The sequence below is a fragment of the Stegodyphus dumicola genome, chromosome 1, assembly GCF_044657685.1.
Source record: "Stegodyphus dumicola isolate Sdum_Otavi_A_Nest chromosome 1, ASM4465768v1".
Taxonomy (NCBI): Eukaryota; Metazoa; Arthropoda; class Arachnida; order Araneae; family Eresidae; genus Stegodyphus; species Stegodyphus dumicola.
Window position 1 is genome coordinate 189031323 of NC_140768.1, and position 17793 is coordinate 189049115.

General features: G+C 36.4%; 2 protein-coding genes and 1 long non-coding RNA gene across 3 annotated transcripts; 1 reads left to right on the top strand and 2 right to left on the bottom strand.

Annotated features, from left to right (window-relative positions):
• The first annotated feature begins 1022 nt into the window (after positions 1-1022).
• Positions 1023-8154, top strand: LOC146999414 (uncharacterized). Its single transcript, XM_085826072.1, has 4 exons — positions 1023-1216; positions 1323-1614; positions 1712-1860; positions 7773-8154. The coding sequence occupies exons 1-4, from the start codon at positions 1109-1111 to the stop codon at positions 8040-8042; spliced, it is 819 nt and encodes a 272-aa protein (XP_085682198.1). The 5' UTR covers positions 1023-1108; the 3' UTR covers positions 8043-8154.
• A 4645-nt stretch (positions 8155-12799) lies between these two features.
• LOC146999415 (uncharacterized protein F54H12.2-like) lies at positions 12800-13354 on the bottom strand. Its single transcript, XM_085826108.1, has one exon. It carries the CDS (start codon positions 13352-13354, stop codon positions 12800-12802), a length of 555 nt encoding a protein of 184 aa, XP_085682234.1.
• Positions 13355-16074: 2720 nt separating this feature from the next.
• On the bottom strand, positions 16075-17324 carry LOC146999416 (uncharacterized). Its single transcript, XR_015039668.1, has 3 exons — positions 17209-17324; positions 16977-17104; positions 16075-16871 (listed from the first exon to the last, which is right to left on the bottom strand). It is a non-coding gene; the product is annotated as an uncharacterized LOC146999416 (long non-coding RNA).
• Positions 17325-17793: the final 469 nt, after the last annotated feature.

A 17793-nucleotide genomic window follows, 5' to 3' on the forward strand; every position in this document is an offset into this window, starting at 1 on the left:
TGTTTCTTCCACGGGTGTAGTTCCGGTTATGACGGTGATGTCATTCATCCACTAAAAGGGCTTTCCTTGACAACGTTGCGAGAGAAAACGGAAGAGACCACACGAAAGCTTCGCACCCAGGGTTTCCACGTCATAGAAATGTGGGAGCATGAGTTTCAGAGAGAAAAAGAGGAAAATCCGGATCTCCAAGCTTTCCTGGAGCAACACCATCTAAGGGACCGGCTTAATCCTCGAGACTCATTTTTCGGAGGACGGACCAATGCCCTCAAATTGTTTAACGAGGGAGACGCTAAATATGTGGATTTCACATCCCTCTATCCATGGGTTCGTACTTTTTTATTATTTTAAAACCTTTTCATGGAGGATGTGTTTTTCTGATTTTTATGTATGTTTTTTTGACTTTTTGTTTTATTTCACAGGTGAACAAATATTGCGTCTACCCTGTAGGACATCCAACAATCATTACGGAAAGCTTTGGGGATATAGAAAATTACTTTGGACTTATCCAGTGCCATGTGATTCCTCCTCGGAACCTCTATCTCCCGGTACTGCCCTATCGGTGTAGGAAGAAGCTCATGTTCCCCCTGAGTCGGACTTGTGCCTTTCTACAGTCTCAGTCTTCCTGTACCCACACAGACGATGAAAGAGCTCTTGTCGGAACGTGGGTATCGGAAGAAGTCAAGCTGGCGATGAAGAAAGGTTACCGCGTCACACATGTAAGTATTCAAAGATTATTTAAATTATTTGTCATAACCCAAATTTATTTAAAATCTTTTGTCATAACTGAAATTAATTCTTTATTTTCTAGATTTACGAAGTCTATCATTTCAAAGAATCGTCTACTTCCCTGTTTCGTTCCTACATTGATCTCTTTCTAAAGATCAAACAGAAAAGTAGCGGTTGGCCTTCGGAGTGTGTGACGCCTGAAGACAAATTAAAGTATATTCGCCAGTATGAAGAAAGAGAGGGCGTCAAGTTGGAAGCTGGAAAGATTTCCAAGAACCCTGGGCGTCGACAAGTTGCCAAGTTTTCCCTAAACAGTTTCTGGGGCAGGTAAGGTGATTTCTTTTGGACTTAAATTTTTTGTAAACATTTTTAATTGTGATTTATGTTGAATTTTTGTTTCAGATGGGGCATGAACGTCAACAAAGCGCAACTGACCTACGTACATACGGTGCCAGACTTTAATAAGGTGTTGGCGGATCCTACTAAAAAAGTAAGTTTTCTTGTCGATTTTATCCATCTATAAGCTTAGTGTGTTTCAAACTGTTAACTCATAACTATTTTGAACTGTTAACTTATGATTCTTCTTTTATTTTCAGATCAAGGATGTCTTTCTTCCTACGCCTGAGGTGGCTGCCATTTGCTGGGAATCTTCAAAGGAGTTTGTACCGCAGGATGCCTCGACCAACATTTTTCTAGCAACTTTTACGACAGCTTGGGCTCGTCTCAAGCTGTATAGTGAAATGGAGAAGCTGGGTCGAGATGTCCTGTATCACGACACAGATTCCATCATCTATGCCTCGAATGGTTGCAACGATCCCCCCTTAGGAAACTTCTTAGGAGAATTTACCGACGAACTGGATGGAGATGTTATCAAAACCTTCGTGTCAGGTAAACACCTTTAAAAAGTTCCTTATTTAATATGTACCAAAAAAATGTTTTTTTTTTCTATTATCTCTTTTTTTCTCATGATGTTTTATTTTTTCAGGAGGACCGAAAAACTACGCATACCAGACGGCCACTGGGAAAACCTGCTGCAAAGTCCGAGGATTTTCATTGAACTTCCGGAATTCTCAGTTGCTGAATTTTGAAGCCATTGTGGTGATCCACGGTTTGAAAATGGTTTCTGAATCAGAAGAGATTCGTGCACTAACCTAGTGCTTCGCATAAGAACATCTATGATATAAAAATATACTTTTATTTACACAGCGAAAACGCGCAGCAACATTGTTAACGAAAGCTCATTCTCCTAATAACGTACTTCTTTTTACACTCCACTTGCGCATGCGCATTGGCAATTACCAAAGGAGCTTGGCAGATACTGCCATCTGTTGGATAAACTATTCGCTACATATTCCTCCCACCTGAATTTACTGGGAGCTAAATTCACACATCTGTTAAGTATAATATATGCATAATAGTACAGTATACAATATTGAAGTATAAAATTATGCCTACCAAGATGTTCTAATTAAATTGAAATACAAATTTACCTGGAGATGCAGCATTCCATAATTTTCTAGACATATTAACAGATAATACTAAACCTAGAAAAATAAAAATAAATCAAATTATTACAAAGTATTCAAACAAGTACAAAACATTTCACAGACGTATCACTGGTTTCACAGTTCTACCACTGCTGGTAGTCATAGGAATATTTTCAGTCATATCCTTTTGGACTGGGTTATCCAGCTGAAGTCTGTACAGTCTTTGCACTGGTCTCAGAAACTCAGAAGTCTCTGTTTTTATGACAGCAAGTCTTATTTGTCCATCACGACCAGGTAGCAGCTTTATGACACGCGCCAGGTTCCAAAAAGCACGTTTTTTGTTGTTATCTTCAAGTAGAACAATTTCATCCACCTGGAGAGGTTTAGCTATAGAGTTTTTAATGGACTGCTGACGTAACTGTCCTAGATATTCCACACGGAATCTTGCTCTAAATTGTTCTCTCACCTTTTGTAGATACTTAGCTCGTTTACTCAGTTTTTCCTTATCCACTGTATCGATATCAGGTACTCCTGATTTGGAAATCTCCCGCAGGAACATTTCTGGAGTTAATGGGGATGAATCTTCAACGTCTTCCGACACGTAGGTAAGTGGCCTAGTATAGATTACTCTCTCACAGTCGCATAGTACTGTAAGCAACTCCTCGTAATCCAGGGCAGCACGACCTAGAACTTTTCTCAGAATCTGTTTAACCATTTGAACTAAACGTTCCCACCAAGGTGCGGAAGGAGGAATAAATTTCCACTGAATTCTTTGCTCAGCGGCCTTTGATCGCAGACTCTCCCAATCAATTGTATGCAGAAGGCTCTCCGCTCCTTTAAAATTACTGCCATTGTCTGAGTATATTATAGATGGTCTTCCGCGACGAGAAATGAAACGTCTCAATGACTGGAAAAAAGCTTCAGTTGTCAAGGATGTTACTGACTCCAGATGAATGGCCCTATAGACCGCACATGTGTAAAGAACAATATAAGCTTTTCGACCATCTTTAAGGTAGAGGGGTCCTGCCAGATCGACACCCACTATCTCAAAAACATTTGCATCACGTACTCTATCTTTCGGCAAAATTCCTGGAGTTACATCACAACTTTTGGATTTAAATCTTTGACATTTAACACATTTTCTAATGCAGTTTCGTACTGTCTTACGAGTTTTGAGGATCCAATACTTTTCCCGCAAATGAGACATCACCATAGAAGTACCAGCATGCAGCAGCTCATTATGTGCATTCATTATTAGTAATTTTACTACTGCATGATCAGATGGCAAAATGACAGGAAACTTAAAGTCATCAGTATCGTCGCGATAAGAAATATTGGTTTTAGCTCTGATCAAACCATCACGATCAACTATAGGTCTGAGGTCTTTAATTTTATCATCGTTCACACTCTTAAATGATTCTCTTTGAACCAATAACATAAGAGTTATCTCAGCTCTTTCAATTTCCGAAACTGACAAAATTTTGGAGGTTTCGTTTGTAATTCTTCGTAATTTAAAGTAAAACCTAAGAATCCAACCTAACATGCGTACAATTTTCTTTATGGATAAAAAGTACCTGTAATACCAATTGTCAGGTTTAGAATCTTTGTTAAGAGTTGTCAATACTGATTTACGCCTTTCTGAATTTATGATCTCTTCGTCCGGCAAATCGGTGCCTCTTGACTATGACGATTCTGGTTCTAACAGCCATGATGGGCCCTCCCACCATTTCGACAGCAAAAACTGTTTAACTGAACAGCTTCTAGAAGGGAGATCGGCGGCATTCAGCTCCGAAGGGATGTAATGCCAATCTTCTATTTTTGTAAGTGTTCTGATTTCTTGGACACGATTCCAAACGAAAGTTCCCCACCGTACGTCTCGCTGGATCCAGCACAAAGCGGTTGTTGAGTCAGTTCAGAAGAATGTTCTTAAATTTGGCATGTTCAAATCTGAAAAGACCATACGTCCCAAGCGTGCTCCGATTAAGCAGGATAATAATTCCAAACGAGGAATGGATATACTCTTCAAAGGCTTAACTCTAGTGCGTGCTTGCACAAAATTTAAATAAACCTTATTTTCGGTCTTCACTCTTAAGAAAATACAGGTAGCATAGGCATGCTTGCTGGCATCGCTGAAAACATGAAGACTTACATCTTCGTTAACCGATCTGTCAATATTAAGCCATCTAGGAATTTTGACATCAGACAGCAGTTTCATTTCCTTTACCCATTGTATGGACTTCTTTTCTAAATGTTCTGGCAATTTTTGATCCCAATTTAATCGTAATTTCCAACACTCTTGCAATATCACCTTTGGGAACAGGGTAACGGGAGAAAGGAAGCCTACTGGGTCAAATAACTTATGCGCGCAAGAAAGGAGTGTTCGTTTACTCGCGACAATCTCCTCTTTCTTTAGTGACTCAATTTTACAGGAAAGAGTATCATCCTTCAAATCCCAGTTTAACCCTAAAACGCAAACGAATGTATCTAATTTAGAGTTGGGAATTATTTCGGTTTCACAATTCGACTGCCATCCTCTAAGATTAAAATTTCCCAGTGACAATAACATTCTCGATTCTAGTACAAATCTATTCAATTCTTCAACATTCTTAAAACTAGTCAGGCAATTATCAACATAGAAGGACTCCTTCAAAATGTTGGCTGTAACTGCAAACTGATCTGGGGCACGATTTAAATGATAGTTCAACGTAGCGGCTAACAAAAATGGACTACAGTTAAGCCCAAAAACTACGCGACTATGTCTGTAAATTTTAGTATTCTCTTCTTCTGCACCTTTCCAAAAGAAACGCAAATAATCTCTATCCTTCTCTCTTATACCAATCTGCAAGAAGGCTTTCTCAATGTCTGAAACTACTGCAAGAGGATATTTCCGAAAACGATTCAACAATGTTGGAATTATTTCTATTAGGTTGGGACCTTTCTCAAGACAATCATTTAAGGAAAGTTCTCCTTTGGCGTGTGCCGAAGCATCAAAAACTGGCCTTACTCGCGTAGTTTCACTAGATTCTTTAAAAATCGGCCTATGAGGCAAATAGTGCTCTCTATCTACTTCGCCTTCATTTACCTCTTCAATAATTCGTTCCTTCAACCACGTATCAAATACTTCCTGATAAACTTTAATTTGATTCGAATCTAATAATTTCCTTCGCGTATTAGTCAGGCGTTTTTCTGCCAACGTTTTATTATTAGACAAGCGAGAGGGGTCCAGTACCCAAGGTAATGCAGTTTCATATCTCCCGTCTGAATCCAAATTCAAATTTTCCTCAAAATATTGCATGGTCTCCTCGTGAATTTCAGCTTTCTTTTTAGACTCAACTGGGTCATTTATACCAATAACGTCTAACTTCCACAAGTTTTCTGCTGATCTTTCGTTTAGCAATAAAGAAACACATGCAAGAGAATCATTTATACCCGAAGATTCCTTCGCTGGAATTTTACCCATTAAAATCCATCCCAAACTTGTTTCCATCGCGACCGGACCACTTTGTAAACATTTAATATTTCCGGTGAATAATTTTCCAGCAATATCAGAACCTATCAACAATTTAATGTCACTTTCGTTTTCGAGAGCATTACCCTCTACATCTGACACTTGAATATTTAATTTACGAAGTTCTTTCAACCAAGGACCTTTAGGTATTTTCTTAACATCAGAACAGATAACAGATTCACTTAAACAATGCACACTACATACATATTTATTATCAAGGCTACTCAAATTAACTATATATTTAGAATGCAATTTTCTTTTGTTTCTACACCTCCGAATAATTTATGAACTAATTTCACTTCACCAACACTGTTACATTTCAAAGAATCTGTAATATCTTTCGTTAAATAACTTCTCTCGCAACCCGTATCTATAATCCCTCTGACTATCCTTTCCCTGTTGCCATTTTTTACCCTTACGATTAATGTTTGTAATAACACATCGGAGCTCGCGGATCTGCTAGCCAAAACATTGACCTCATTTTTCGCCACAGGCTCTACTTGTTTAGTCTCTTTCAATTGAGAAGGAACTTGTTGACACATTACTGCCAAATGCCTTTTCTGGCAAATTAAACACTTAACCTTGGACTTACAGTTACGAGAAATATGGTTTTTCTTCAAGCATAATAGACATAAACCCTTCTTAAATATTAAATCTTTTTTATCCTGATATGTAAGCGTACTAGCTTTAAAACATTTTTCTGTTAAATGTGGCTTATCACAAAATAAACACGATTCCTCAACTTTCTTAATAGGAGCATTTTCTTTAAATTTGTCTCCTGTATACAAATCATTACAAGTAGGAATATTAGACTCATCATTAATGTAATTTTTAGATTTTCTACTTTTATCAAAAGAAAAACGCGGTAATTTAATTCTCTCTTCAGATATCACTTCATTTTTCAAAAACAGAAGAATAGATTCAAGATCGCTCTTACCTCGTTGTGACGAGCTCTCCCGTTCCCTCTCCCACACGCGTAAGATGTCAGGGGGCAGGCAAGATTCAACTAACGGAAAAATAACACTAGCGTATTTATCTTCAGTCACACCGAGAGATTCCAGAGCACGCAGTTTTGTTTCTAAACTGTCGTACAACGATGATAGCGCAAAGTCCTTTTTGGTTGCATTATTATTTATCAACACAAGATTCAATAAATCCCGAACGTACACTTGTATAAGAATATCTTCACGTCCAAAACGATTCTTTAAATGTTCGATGACTTTCGGATAATTTTCTTTAGTTGTCGGGAAACTCTGCACTATTTCCCGTGCTTTCGATTTGGCAGCAGTAGCCTGGATCAGATATACGAATTTCAAATGATCATCTAGCACTGGATCTTCGTGTATCTTACTAAAGGTATTCCAGAAATTCAACCATTGTCGTCGATCACCTGTAAATTCAATCAAATTTATTTTCGGAAGCTTCAAATTCGTTGCCGTTGTTCTTGAATCAACAGTTCTGGTTTCATTTACCGATGCATGAGTCAGCAAATTTTTCTCTATTTTCACAGTGATTTGCTTCACTTTCATCCTGGCTGCTATTAATTTCTCCTTGTAAGTCTCACATGACTCAAATTCTTTAGTATATTCTTCTTGCGAGACTTCTTTCGATTTTGATAGGAGATCCAATATTTCTTCATCCAACTGTTGTAGTCGAATTCCTTTATCTTCCAGAATTTCCAAGGACGATACTAGAACATCACTGTTCAATTCTGACTCATTCAAATGTGCATGTAGGCTATTATATGCTTTCGTGAAGGCTGCACGCAGTGGTATTCTTCTTACTTTCAAGGCTTCCATTTCTGCTGTTAAACCATCAAAAGTGTCCTTTACCTAACTAATGCGTCCTGTTAGACGGACGCCACTTTTTATTGTGGTGATCCACGGTTTGAAAATGGTTTCTGAATCAGAAGAGATTCGTGCACTAACCTAGTGCTTCGCATTAGAGAGTAAAGAACATCTATGATATAAAAATATACTTTTATTTACACAGCGAAAACGCGCAGCAACATTGTTAACGAAAGCTCATTCTCCTAATAACATACTTCTTTTTACACTCCACTTGCGCATGCGCATTGGCAATTACCAAAGGAGCTTGGCAGATACTGCCATCTGTTGGATAAACTATTCGCTACAGCCATTAAAAGTCTGGTCTGCAGCCTCGACCGAAGTGAGATCATCTCTCTCCACAACCCCTGCAAAATCACCAGAGAAGCGAAGAGAAGAAAGGTGGTGAATAAACCGGAAACAAAACTGTACAGAATTGTGTTGGATAAAAGAGTGATCCAACAGGACTTGACCACCTTACCATTTGGCTTTTGAAAATAACTTTTGTAAAAATGTATGGTATGTACAAAAAATGTTTGTATGTAAAAAGATGTTATGCACAGTATTTGCGTGTAAAAACTTATTTAGATAAAAAATAAACAGAAGTTTGAAAAATTATGGTGTTTTTTCTTTTTTCAAAGAATGGCATGAAAGGTAAGTTTTTTTAAATATTTTTTTTAGAAAATAATGGTTATGATTATGTATATATTAGTTTAATCAGAAAAAAAAATGATTTTATATGTTAGCTTAATTAGAAAGAAAAACATAACACAAATAATCAGAAATTAACTTTTATTCATATCTCAAAGTATTACACATGTCATTACAATTTTAGCCACAGCTGCGAAGAGGATGTTCTTTTAGGTCTAGCATACATAGTTTTTACATTTATTAAATGTTTGTTTTTGACAAAGTCTTGAGGAAAGTTGTTAACATTCAGTACATTTTTAAACTGTTCAAAGGCAAAAGGTTTTTGAGTTCTATTTTTCAACAGAAAGTTTATCAACTGAACAATGTCAGAGCCAGAAAACACATGATCATCCAGAATGAGTTCTTTATTTTGTGTCCAGGAAATCTGATGCTCTTTTAGAAAATCTATTATTTTCTGTGCCGTTCTTTTCTGCTTCACAGGAACTGTTTGCATAATTTCTTTTTCTATATCTTTCTCAGAACGTTGTTCAGGTGGTTGTTCTTCGGAAGTGTTCACATGAGGAAATGTAACATACTTTTGCAGAACTTGGATGTACAATTTAGACTTTTCTTCATCGTCCATTTTCTTTTTTAAGATGTTTTGAATTTGGGTATCTAAATCTCTCAAATGTTCATCTTCAAATTGCTGCATATGATCCAGGGGTACCAGCGCAAATTTCTTACTGTGTTCCATGGATAAGGGAGGATAAGACACTGACTGCTGCAGGAATCAGGAAAGATAGGAAACCGTCACCTTTTTGAACCAAAAGACGCCTTTTCTTAAAAAGAGGTACTTTTTTGTCCGCTAGTTTTCTTAAGGGGACTCATACACCTTAAAACTCATAAGATCTCCGAATAGGTGACTGTTGCAAGAATTGGAATAACTTATTTATTTTAAAAGCAATTACTTCCAACTTTTTACAGCTGACTACATAATATAGCTGCTTTCTGAAATAGTCATCAGAAAGTTTGTGTTGCCACAAATATTTTTATAATTTAATTCGCTTTGTGACAACATTTTTCGTCATGTTTCCACCTTGCGCGCACAGTTTAAAATATTCTGTTGCATAATTTGTTTCCATATTTAATATATAGCTTTTATAACATTTGGAAACTACTGTGAACCTAAAATTCTAAAAATTTCATGTTAAATTTTTATTTTATTTGGAGTTGAGTTTATAAAATGTATTTTATTAAAAAAAATCTGTAATGTTTTCGTCCATAAAATTTTTCAACATTAAAATATTTATCATATTTTTGGTTCAGTTAGAAAATAGTGCCCATATAAAGAATTCCATTAAATTTCAAGTATGTACCATTAGCCATTTTTAAAATATCATGCGCGCAAGGTGGAAACACGTCAAAATATTTTGTCACAAAGAGGATTAAATTACAAAAATATTTGTGGCAACACAAACTTTCTGGTTACTAGTTTCCAAAGCAGCTATATTATGTAGTCAGCTGTAAAAGGTTGGAAGTAATTTCTTTTAAAATAAATAAAATATCACAATTCTTGCAAAAGTCACATATTCGAAGATCATGAAAGGTTTAAGGTGTATGAGCCCCCTTAAAGTTCTTTTGAATGGGGCGAGTCGATTTTTGACGCGTTTTGTGATGGGTACGCTTCGTTTTAGAAGATTTAAAACGCATTCACAAACTGATTTGATGAGATGATTTGGGCACTTTTTCAGTAGAGCTGCTTTTATTCGACTTTTTCCTAATAGTTTTAGATAATCCACATCCTTCTGATGAGACATTCTGATGACAAATGAACTCTTCTTCCTGCACACATTCTTTTATATAGGTAGCAAATGCAGCCGCTTTGGTTAAAGCACAGCAATTAAATCCTTTTGCATGAATCGAACATGTTAAAGAACTTTTCTTTTTAAAATTCTCTGTCTTAGGACAGTCTAGATTTATGATGTCTCTACCTAATAAATTTTCTAAAAATAATTTCTTTTCTAACCCTTTCACGTATATGACAGAATAAACAGATGACAAATATTGCAAAATAATACGAAGGTGAGTATAAGGTAATACACCCTCACTCCAATTCATGTGATGACGATTTCTGGTTATCCAAGCAAAACACTTTTGCTGAGATCGTGATAATGTTTTCCAAGGTTGAGGAGGTAAAAATGACCAGCAACTGTGATATCCTTCATGCACAGAATACAAGGCTAATTCTTTGACAATGTAGCAATGAGGCATCCATTGAAAACCTTCGAAATCGATCACGATGGGAGAAGACATGTTAGCCATTCGACGTCTCAAACTGAAATGAACTATCGGGGCTGGTAGACATAGCATTTATCTCCAGGAAAGATGCCTGTACGAAGGCGAAGCGTTTCACTTGTTTCAGGTCGTAAATCAACCAACAAGTAACTGAAAGGATTTGAAGTAGCATCCTGAAAAATTTCTTGAAAGGCCTTTACTTTTCCGGGGAACATTTGTCTAGCTAAATGCATAATTTGACTTTTATCTCTAGGATTTTTGTATAGGACAAGGTAATGGGAATTTAAATGAATATTTCTCATCTCCTTGCCTTGGTGAAAAAGATTTTGCGTTATAAAAATGACTGAAAGGTTTCGGTGATGACTTCCTTTTGTAAAATGTTTGCTTAAACGGGTATCGCTTGCTAGTTCAGACATTAAATCGTCTATAATAATTAAAGCATTTTGAAGAGTCTGCAGGTTAGATGGTAATTCTTCTTCAAAATTAACATTTTTCATGGAATTAAAAAGAGGTTGATAACTTCCGTAGCAATAAATAATATTGGTCGGCATAGGATGGAACATTTTATGATCTATCAATTTCTTCACAAAAAATGTTTTTCCCGAACCGGTAGGTCCGCTCAGAAGACAAGTAGAAGGATGTACGAACTTGGGCAGTTCCATTTTTGTAAATGACAGGAACAAGAAAATATTGACTTTTATACTTTACAGAAAATCTCTAAACAGCCTTTAAGTATATTGTCAATCAGAAGACATTCGCTCCTTGAATCCACAATATTTTTCGTAAATTCCAAACAGTGATTTTTGAAAACATTTAAAGAGCTTTGAACACATTCACAAATTGTTTCTCCGCAATGTGTGTGATTTAAATAAAAATTGGAAAACTCGTGGCACTTGATAAAACCTATTGAATCAATCTTTTGATAAATTTTAAAAATGTCAAGTGTTGTTTTATTTTGAAAACAGTTGAAATCTTGTTTAGATGTCCACTGGAGATGAGTCCAAATTAGGAGGGCCATACTTGAAAAAATCCACAAAACTAAAATAACAACAACAATTTTTTGTCTCTCCATGTTCGTGATGTTTAACACACTGTGTATGGAGAGCCCTTTTATAACCCAAAATGTGTTATGTAAATTGTTACACGAGTTTTGTTTAAATATATGTAGAAACAACACAAAAGAAATACAAGACACAATTTTTCAAATTAAAACAACTTTATTTTTTAAAAATCATGTTTACACCATATCTTTTCTTGACAAATTGAAATATTCGGAAATCATAATTCTTTCCGGTTAACGGTGATACAATGAGTTCCATACAGAGTCCTTGACATCGTTTAACAATAAAATAAATACAATATTGTCCACATACATTAGAAGTTAAACTTTAAAGCGAAATCTTGTTCCAGCGAACATGACGATATTTCTTGACAAAGGATGCGATATCTTCTCCATATACTTTAGGAGGGAGTCCATAAGAATCGAAAAATTCAAGAGTCTGTTGATCTGCAAGGTAGACAGCTAGCCAATGAGTTCCTTTTTCATCATGTTTGTCCGTATTCAGCACCAGTGCACAGGGAAAATTTTGAATCACAGGTATTTTGTCAGATGGGAAAATACCCGCATAATATCTCGAAGAAATAGGATCTCGAGATAAGATTTGATGAATCTGTGATGAATTCATCAGTTTCCAAAATCATACAGAATATTTCGAGCTTTATTGATTTCTATCAAATTTTCAAATTCAGCATACACTAATAAGGTAACAGTTTGTTCTAAAGGACTGTCAAATTTTATTTCTAATCTTAAGTTGCTGTGTCGAATCAGATTTAAATGAGAGCCATCACAAAGATCAGATGACAAATCGAAGCGAAATAAGGAATATCCCTTTGAAAATTCTGATCTTGAAAGGTAAAGTCATCGGTCGTCTGCATTTGTAAATAAATTCTGATAAGCTCGTATAAAATGGTTTTTCTCAAAATTAGGTTGAAGAGGATTATGAGGTACCGGTTGACAATCTACATAAACGCCGATAAAGTTCATATTATAATGCTTGAATTCGAAAGGAGACTTTTTATAGTTTCCATTGAAGGCATCATTATCGACGCAAGTCACCACAATACGATTAGGCATTTGGCCTATGAAAATGTTATCTTGAATAAAAGTCATATTTCCAGTGGGAATGGAATAGGCTTTGCATAGTACTCTTTGAATGGGATATTTGGCTGTTGATTTTTCTAGGCTTTTTGCATGTCCTAGCACAACACCAGGGCTAACTCTCACTTTTCTTACAAACAAAGAAGCATGTTCGAGTACGACTTTAAATTCACCATCTGAGTACGACTTTAAATTCACCATCTCCCAGTAAACAAAATTCGGGTTTGCTGCGTATGAGTTTAATCTTCATATCCACCATATTCAACAAAAGTCTTTCTTGATGAAACATATCCAAATGCAACCGGCTAATCATATCGACTGAGGCACTCAGTGTAAACAATTCTGCTCGTTGGTTGAATCCTTCGTTCGGCTGAGTATCTTGAGTATCAAAAACATTCATACGTCCTGCTGTATCTTTAAAAAACAATTCTGATGAAAGTTGCGAAGTTTTCGTATCAAATCCATGATTCAGTAATTTTTCTATCATGGCTCTGTAGGGATAAGTGTTATTACTGGTAGAAACGAGTCTTTCATTTAAACTAATATCCACTTGTGAAAACATGGAATGTAAAAACAGATTGACAGGTCCTACTTTACTTTCAGCGGTGATAGGCTTGCCATCACTTTTTAAAATTTTCACCTTCACATAGAGTTGTGTCTGTGATAAGTCAAAGTATTCGTCTCCGCTTCCAGAAACATTGAACAGTACTTCCTTCCGACACATTGGCTAATGGATGAAATTCAACCCACTGACCTTTTTCTATCACTGTTTGAGTGGGAGGTAACGAAAATAAATCCAATTCGGATTTTGCGCATTCTGGAGAATCTTTTAACAGAAAAGCCATTACGAGTCAAAAATATCACGTCGTTGCACCTTCCTGGCTTTAGACGAAATGAAGCGTTTGGGGGTTTTGCGCTTCCTTTTAAACCTTCCATGACCGATCATCTCGTCTGCTTTCTGAACTGCTTTCCTCGCTAATTCTTTTCCAGCTTCTTTAGATCTGGTTTTGAGGGACACATTAAAATTTTCGCCCGACAATACGTCGTTCGCAATCTGTGTTCCAGTCCGTAAAGCTTCTTTTCCCACTGTCTTTGCCCCCCTCATAAAAAAAGGCATGGCACTGCGAAACAGTTTTGCAAAAAATCCACCAATCCCATAACCTTTCTGTAAAATGGTTCCTTGATAGTAAGGTAGCCCATTTCCAGTTTGAGCTACATAATAATCTTCAATTTATTTCGTACAACACGTATAAGGCACTCTCATTTTGATGCTTCTATTCTTGCATACACAATTCAAATGAAATGGAATTTCAAATGGATGCTTCTTTTATAGAATTTGTCTGAATCGAAAATGCAATACAAGAAATACTTTGCCTCTTTCGAACGGCACTAAATCTCCAGAGTGAAGTCTTATGTCAATATGTATAGTCTGAAACTGCTGACTGGCAGGTAAAAGGGTCTGGGATAATGAGCGTTTATGATATCCCCATCACTTCCTTCCACCGTGACAATTTTTATCAATGGAGCTTGTACATCTCCCACAATTTGAGGCTCTACGAGATCACAATATACATACATGACAGGAAAAGAGGCTTTTGGATCGGCTACAAAAGGACTTTGCTCCAATCCTTTGTAAACACCAGGCTCGAATCCTAAAAGTTCAGCTAATCCTTCATGAAGAATGACACTGCATTTTTCGTCCGTCTTAATGGTCACTTTTTTCGTGACAGGATGATAACTGAATTCAATCTTATTTTTATGGGAGGGTATTTTCATGGCTTTTAATAAATCTGGTATCGTTTCATAACATCCTGAAGGAACTCTTCTCCCTTCCAGTTTTCCATCTCCTAAATCAAATCTAAATAAATTGTTGTATTTTAGGACGTTATACCACGTGTGAGGGTAAATAAAGTCCACAAGAGATAATTCTCACTGATTATTTAAATCCATCGGAGTAGGAAGCTGAGTGGTAAATTGCGATATTTTGTTGTCTGGGAAAAAGCGCATGGAGCTGTCGCTGATCAGTGTGATAAAGAAAGACATGTTTCTTCAAATGAGTGGTAAGCAGAATGTACAGGCCTTTTATAGCATCCTAACATCTTCTATCCAAGCTTTGAAGCTTTCGGGGTACCCCTGAAATTTCACAAAATTTTCCACTTTCCCTCGACGTTTCCTCTTTTTCAAAACTTTTTCTGCGGGGTAATAACCAGAGTCGGAAACCTTTTGAAGTTCTTGTTTGTAAAAGGTCCCTTGTATGACTTCTGCTAAATCTTTCAGTTTGTAGACGACAGGAGTCCTCCGAATAATTTTATAGATTGTAAAAATTTCTCTTGTCCAGTTTTGTTCATATCCTTTCTCGAACAGCATTTTTGCTCGGCTGATGCGCACCGTGTCTCCAATCTTTAAATCCGTAGGAACATGTTTTTTTTTACTGATTTCTGATCGTACAATGTTTTCCAAATATTTTCTTGATTTTGTAATGTAACGGATACAGGTTCTGTCTTAATACTTCGATGCCATGTATTGTTATAACTGGATATCAGTTTATCAATCACATCAATATATTTTCGTGTATTCATTTCAGTAAAGTATTTCCACATTTTAGTTTTAAGGGTGCGATTAAATCTTTCCCCGACAGAAGCTTTGGTTGCATTATGTGTCGTAAAAAAGTGAATGTTTTTCTTTTTCAAAAAATCTTTAACTTGCTTATTGGTGAACTCTTTCCCGGCATCTGTTTGCAAAGATTCGGGTGTACGTTCCGAAAATATCTTTTCGAAAGCGGATTGGATGGACACAGATGTTTTATTTTTGAGAGGGATAGCCCAGGCATATTTGGAAAGGATATCTATACAGGTCAGTAAATATTTATATCCATTATTAAATGAGGCCAGGGATTGCATATCCACTAAATCAGATTGAAATTGCTCGTGTAAGCCTCCTACGATGACTCTGTTCCTGGGAAACGTGTGCCTCAAAGGCTTGTGTAAAGTATAAGAATCTTTGGTTTGCAACCATTTCTGTATGTCTTTTGTTTTCACGCGACCTTTTAAAGCACGATGTAAACCAGCAACACCCCCGAAACTCGCGGGGACCTGAGGATCCCGATAGGTCTGAGCTAGAGCTGAGTTCATTGCAACAATTATTTTGATCTAAGCGTACACTGATATTCATTTATATATGTTTAACAGGAAAATAATAACTCGCCTATATAAACATTTTATAAATATGACATAAACAAGAAAGAAAATGAACATAACAACTTAAAGGTTGAACAAGTAATGATATATATGTTTACGAACAACCATATTTATATTCTCTGTAATCGATAAGTTCGTACTAAATAAAAACTATATGTAACAAATACAATACTATACCTTTTTTTTCATTTAAAGATTGTCTGAATCAAAGAATGAGGCCATTGTAAAATAAAATAACATTTTATTGAGCATCTATTTTTACAAATATTCATAATATTCAGTACCAAAGCACCATACTGTTCTAAGTTTGTTGGATAAAACGTTTCTCTTACTTCGTTTAATACATCAGTTAAACATACAGATTTTAAAAAGTCCTTCGTGATATAGTTAGCAGGTTTCAATAACATTAAATAGGGTTCTTCACCCCAAATATTTCCATAAAATTGTCTGGCAATGTCTATAGGATGTAATCTCACAGCAAGTGAATTCACAGTTTCTGTTTTATGAACAGCGAGTTCTTCACAGTCTATGAGCTTGGGATGTTTTAGTTCTCCTTGCTGCTGAAGGAGCTCTTCAAGCGATGTTTTTAGAATAGTTTGAAGGCATGCTTTTCCCATAGAAAGATCGAAGGATTCTGGAAGAGTTTTCTCACTAATAGGTTCGTCGGATACGCTTTCATAAGCTTCACAAAAGTTCATGCTTTGATAAACGAGGTTGGTGACAATGTCACTGATACGGCTAAAGTTTGTTAGCAGTTCTTCCCACTGCGTAGTCGTAATGCTGAGGCTACTTTTTTCCTCTCCTCCAGGGCAGAGTTGAGTCAAAGTCTGGTTCCTCCACTGTCATGATGGTTACGAGAACATTCAAACACCATGGCTCAAAGTTTACTCCTCGTCTTGTCGGATAGTAAGCTTTACCATATTTGGCATACTCTCGGATGTGCACAGTCACTTTTCCCTTGTAAATGCTGGGTCCCACAAAGACATTGTTTCCCATGTGAGTGAGTTCCTTTGGAATAGCCTCTTCGGTAAAGAGTCCTTTGCGCTGAAAAGGAAAAAAAATGGTAAGTCGGTTGGCCGATAAAAGAACATACATAAAAATGAGGTAACATAAAATAAAAAAGTTTATAATTTTTTCGTAAATACGTACTTTTTTCTCGAAATGGGATGTTTCTTCTGCTTTCTTTTGGCACAAGAGCTATCTGATTCTCTTAGAACATCATGGCTCAACACTTTATCATTCAAAGGCATGGATTCTTTCTCCAATAGATTTTCCATCTGAAAAATAAAAGGCAAATTAAGCCCCCATTGCACTTTCACAAATAAATTTTTAAAAGATTATAACACTCTAAAAAATAGTATGTTTTCGAAAAGTAACTTACCTCTGCAGCGTTGTTGTTTCCTAGCTGATCCATATTCGAAGCGGAGAAGAAACAGATAAAAGTCCGATGAAGAAAATAACAAGGATCGTCCAAGCAAAAAATGTGCGTACACTCAAGGCGAGAGCAGGGAAGGAAATGCTGAACGCTTCTCGTGACAACTCTATATCAGGTAGGAACTCTTTATTTCATCTGAATGCTGATTGGCTAAGAGGCGGTTGGTCCATTATTCAGAGAATCTGATTGGTCCACAGAAAAATGTATTCGTTCGCCTAAGCGGAAGCACATAAAGATGTAATAAGGGAGACGCCATTTTGAAAAATAACATGCCCAAACAGGAATAGGTGATGTCATCCTCCCGATGCCATTTTGTAAAAGCACGCCTAAACTGATGATGTCATTCCAAACACGTGGTGTAAGAGCTCGTTGCCACAAAAAATAAAAAAATAATCGTTGCCACACAATAAAAATGAAACTTCCAAAAAACTTAAATTCTGAAATTTATATTCACTCCTACTTCCACTTTCAAACAAACACTTCCACTTCGAAACCACTCAACTCCACTCTACAACATGGCGGCACTTTCGG

Excerpts from the sequence above, each read along its gene's own strand:
- LOC146999414 (XM_085826072.1), top strand. The coding sequence starts at position 1,109 with ATGTTGAATTTTTGTTTCAGATGGGGCATGAACGTCAACAAAGCGCAA. Across the intron at positions 1,217-1,322 it reads TGGCGGATCCTACTAAAAAA|ATCAAGGATGTCTTTCTTCC; the intron begins GTAAGTTTTCTT and ends TTTTATTTTCAG. Across the intron at positions 1,861-7,772 it reads AAATGGTTTCTGAATCAGAA|TACACTCCACTTGCGCATGC; the intron begins GAGATTCGTGCA and ends CATACTTCTTTT.
- LOC146999415 (XM_085826108.1), bottom strand. The coding sequence starts at position 13,354 with ATGTGTCGGAAGGAAGTACTGTTCAATGTTTCTGGAAGCGGAGACGAA.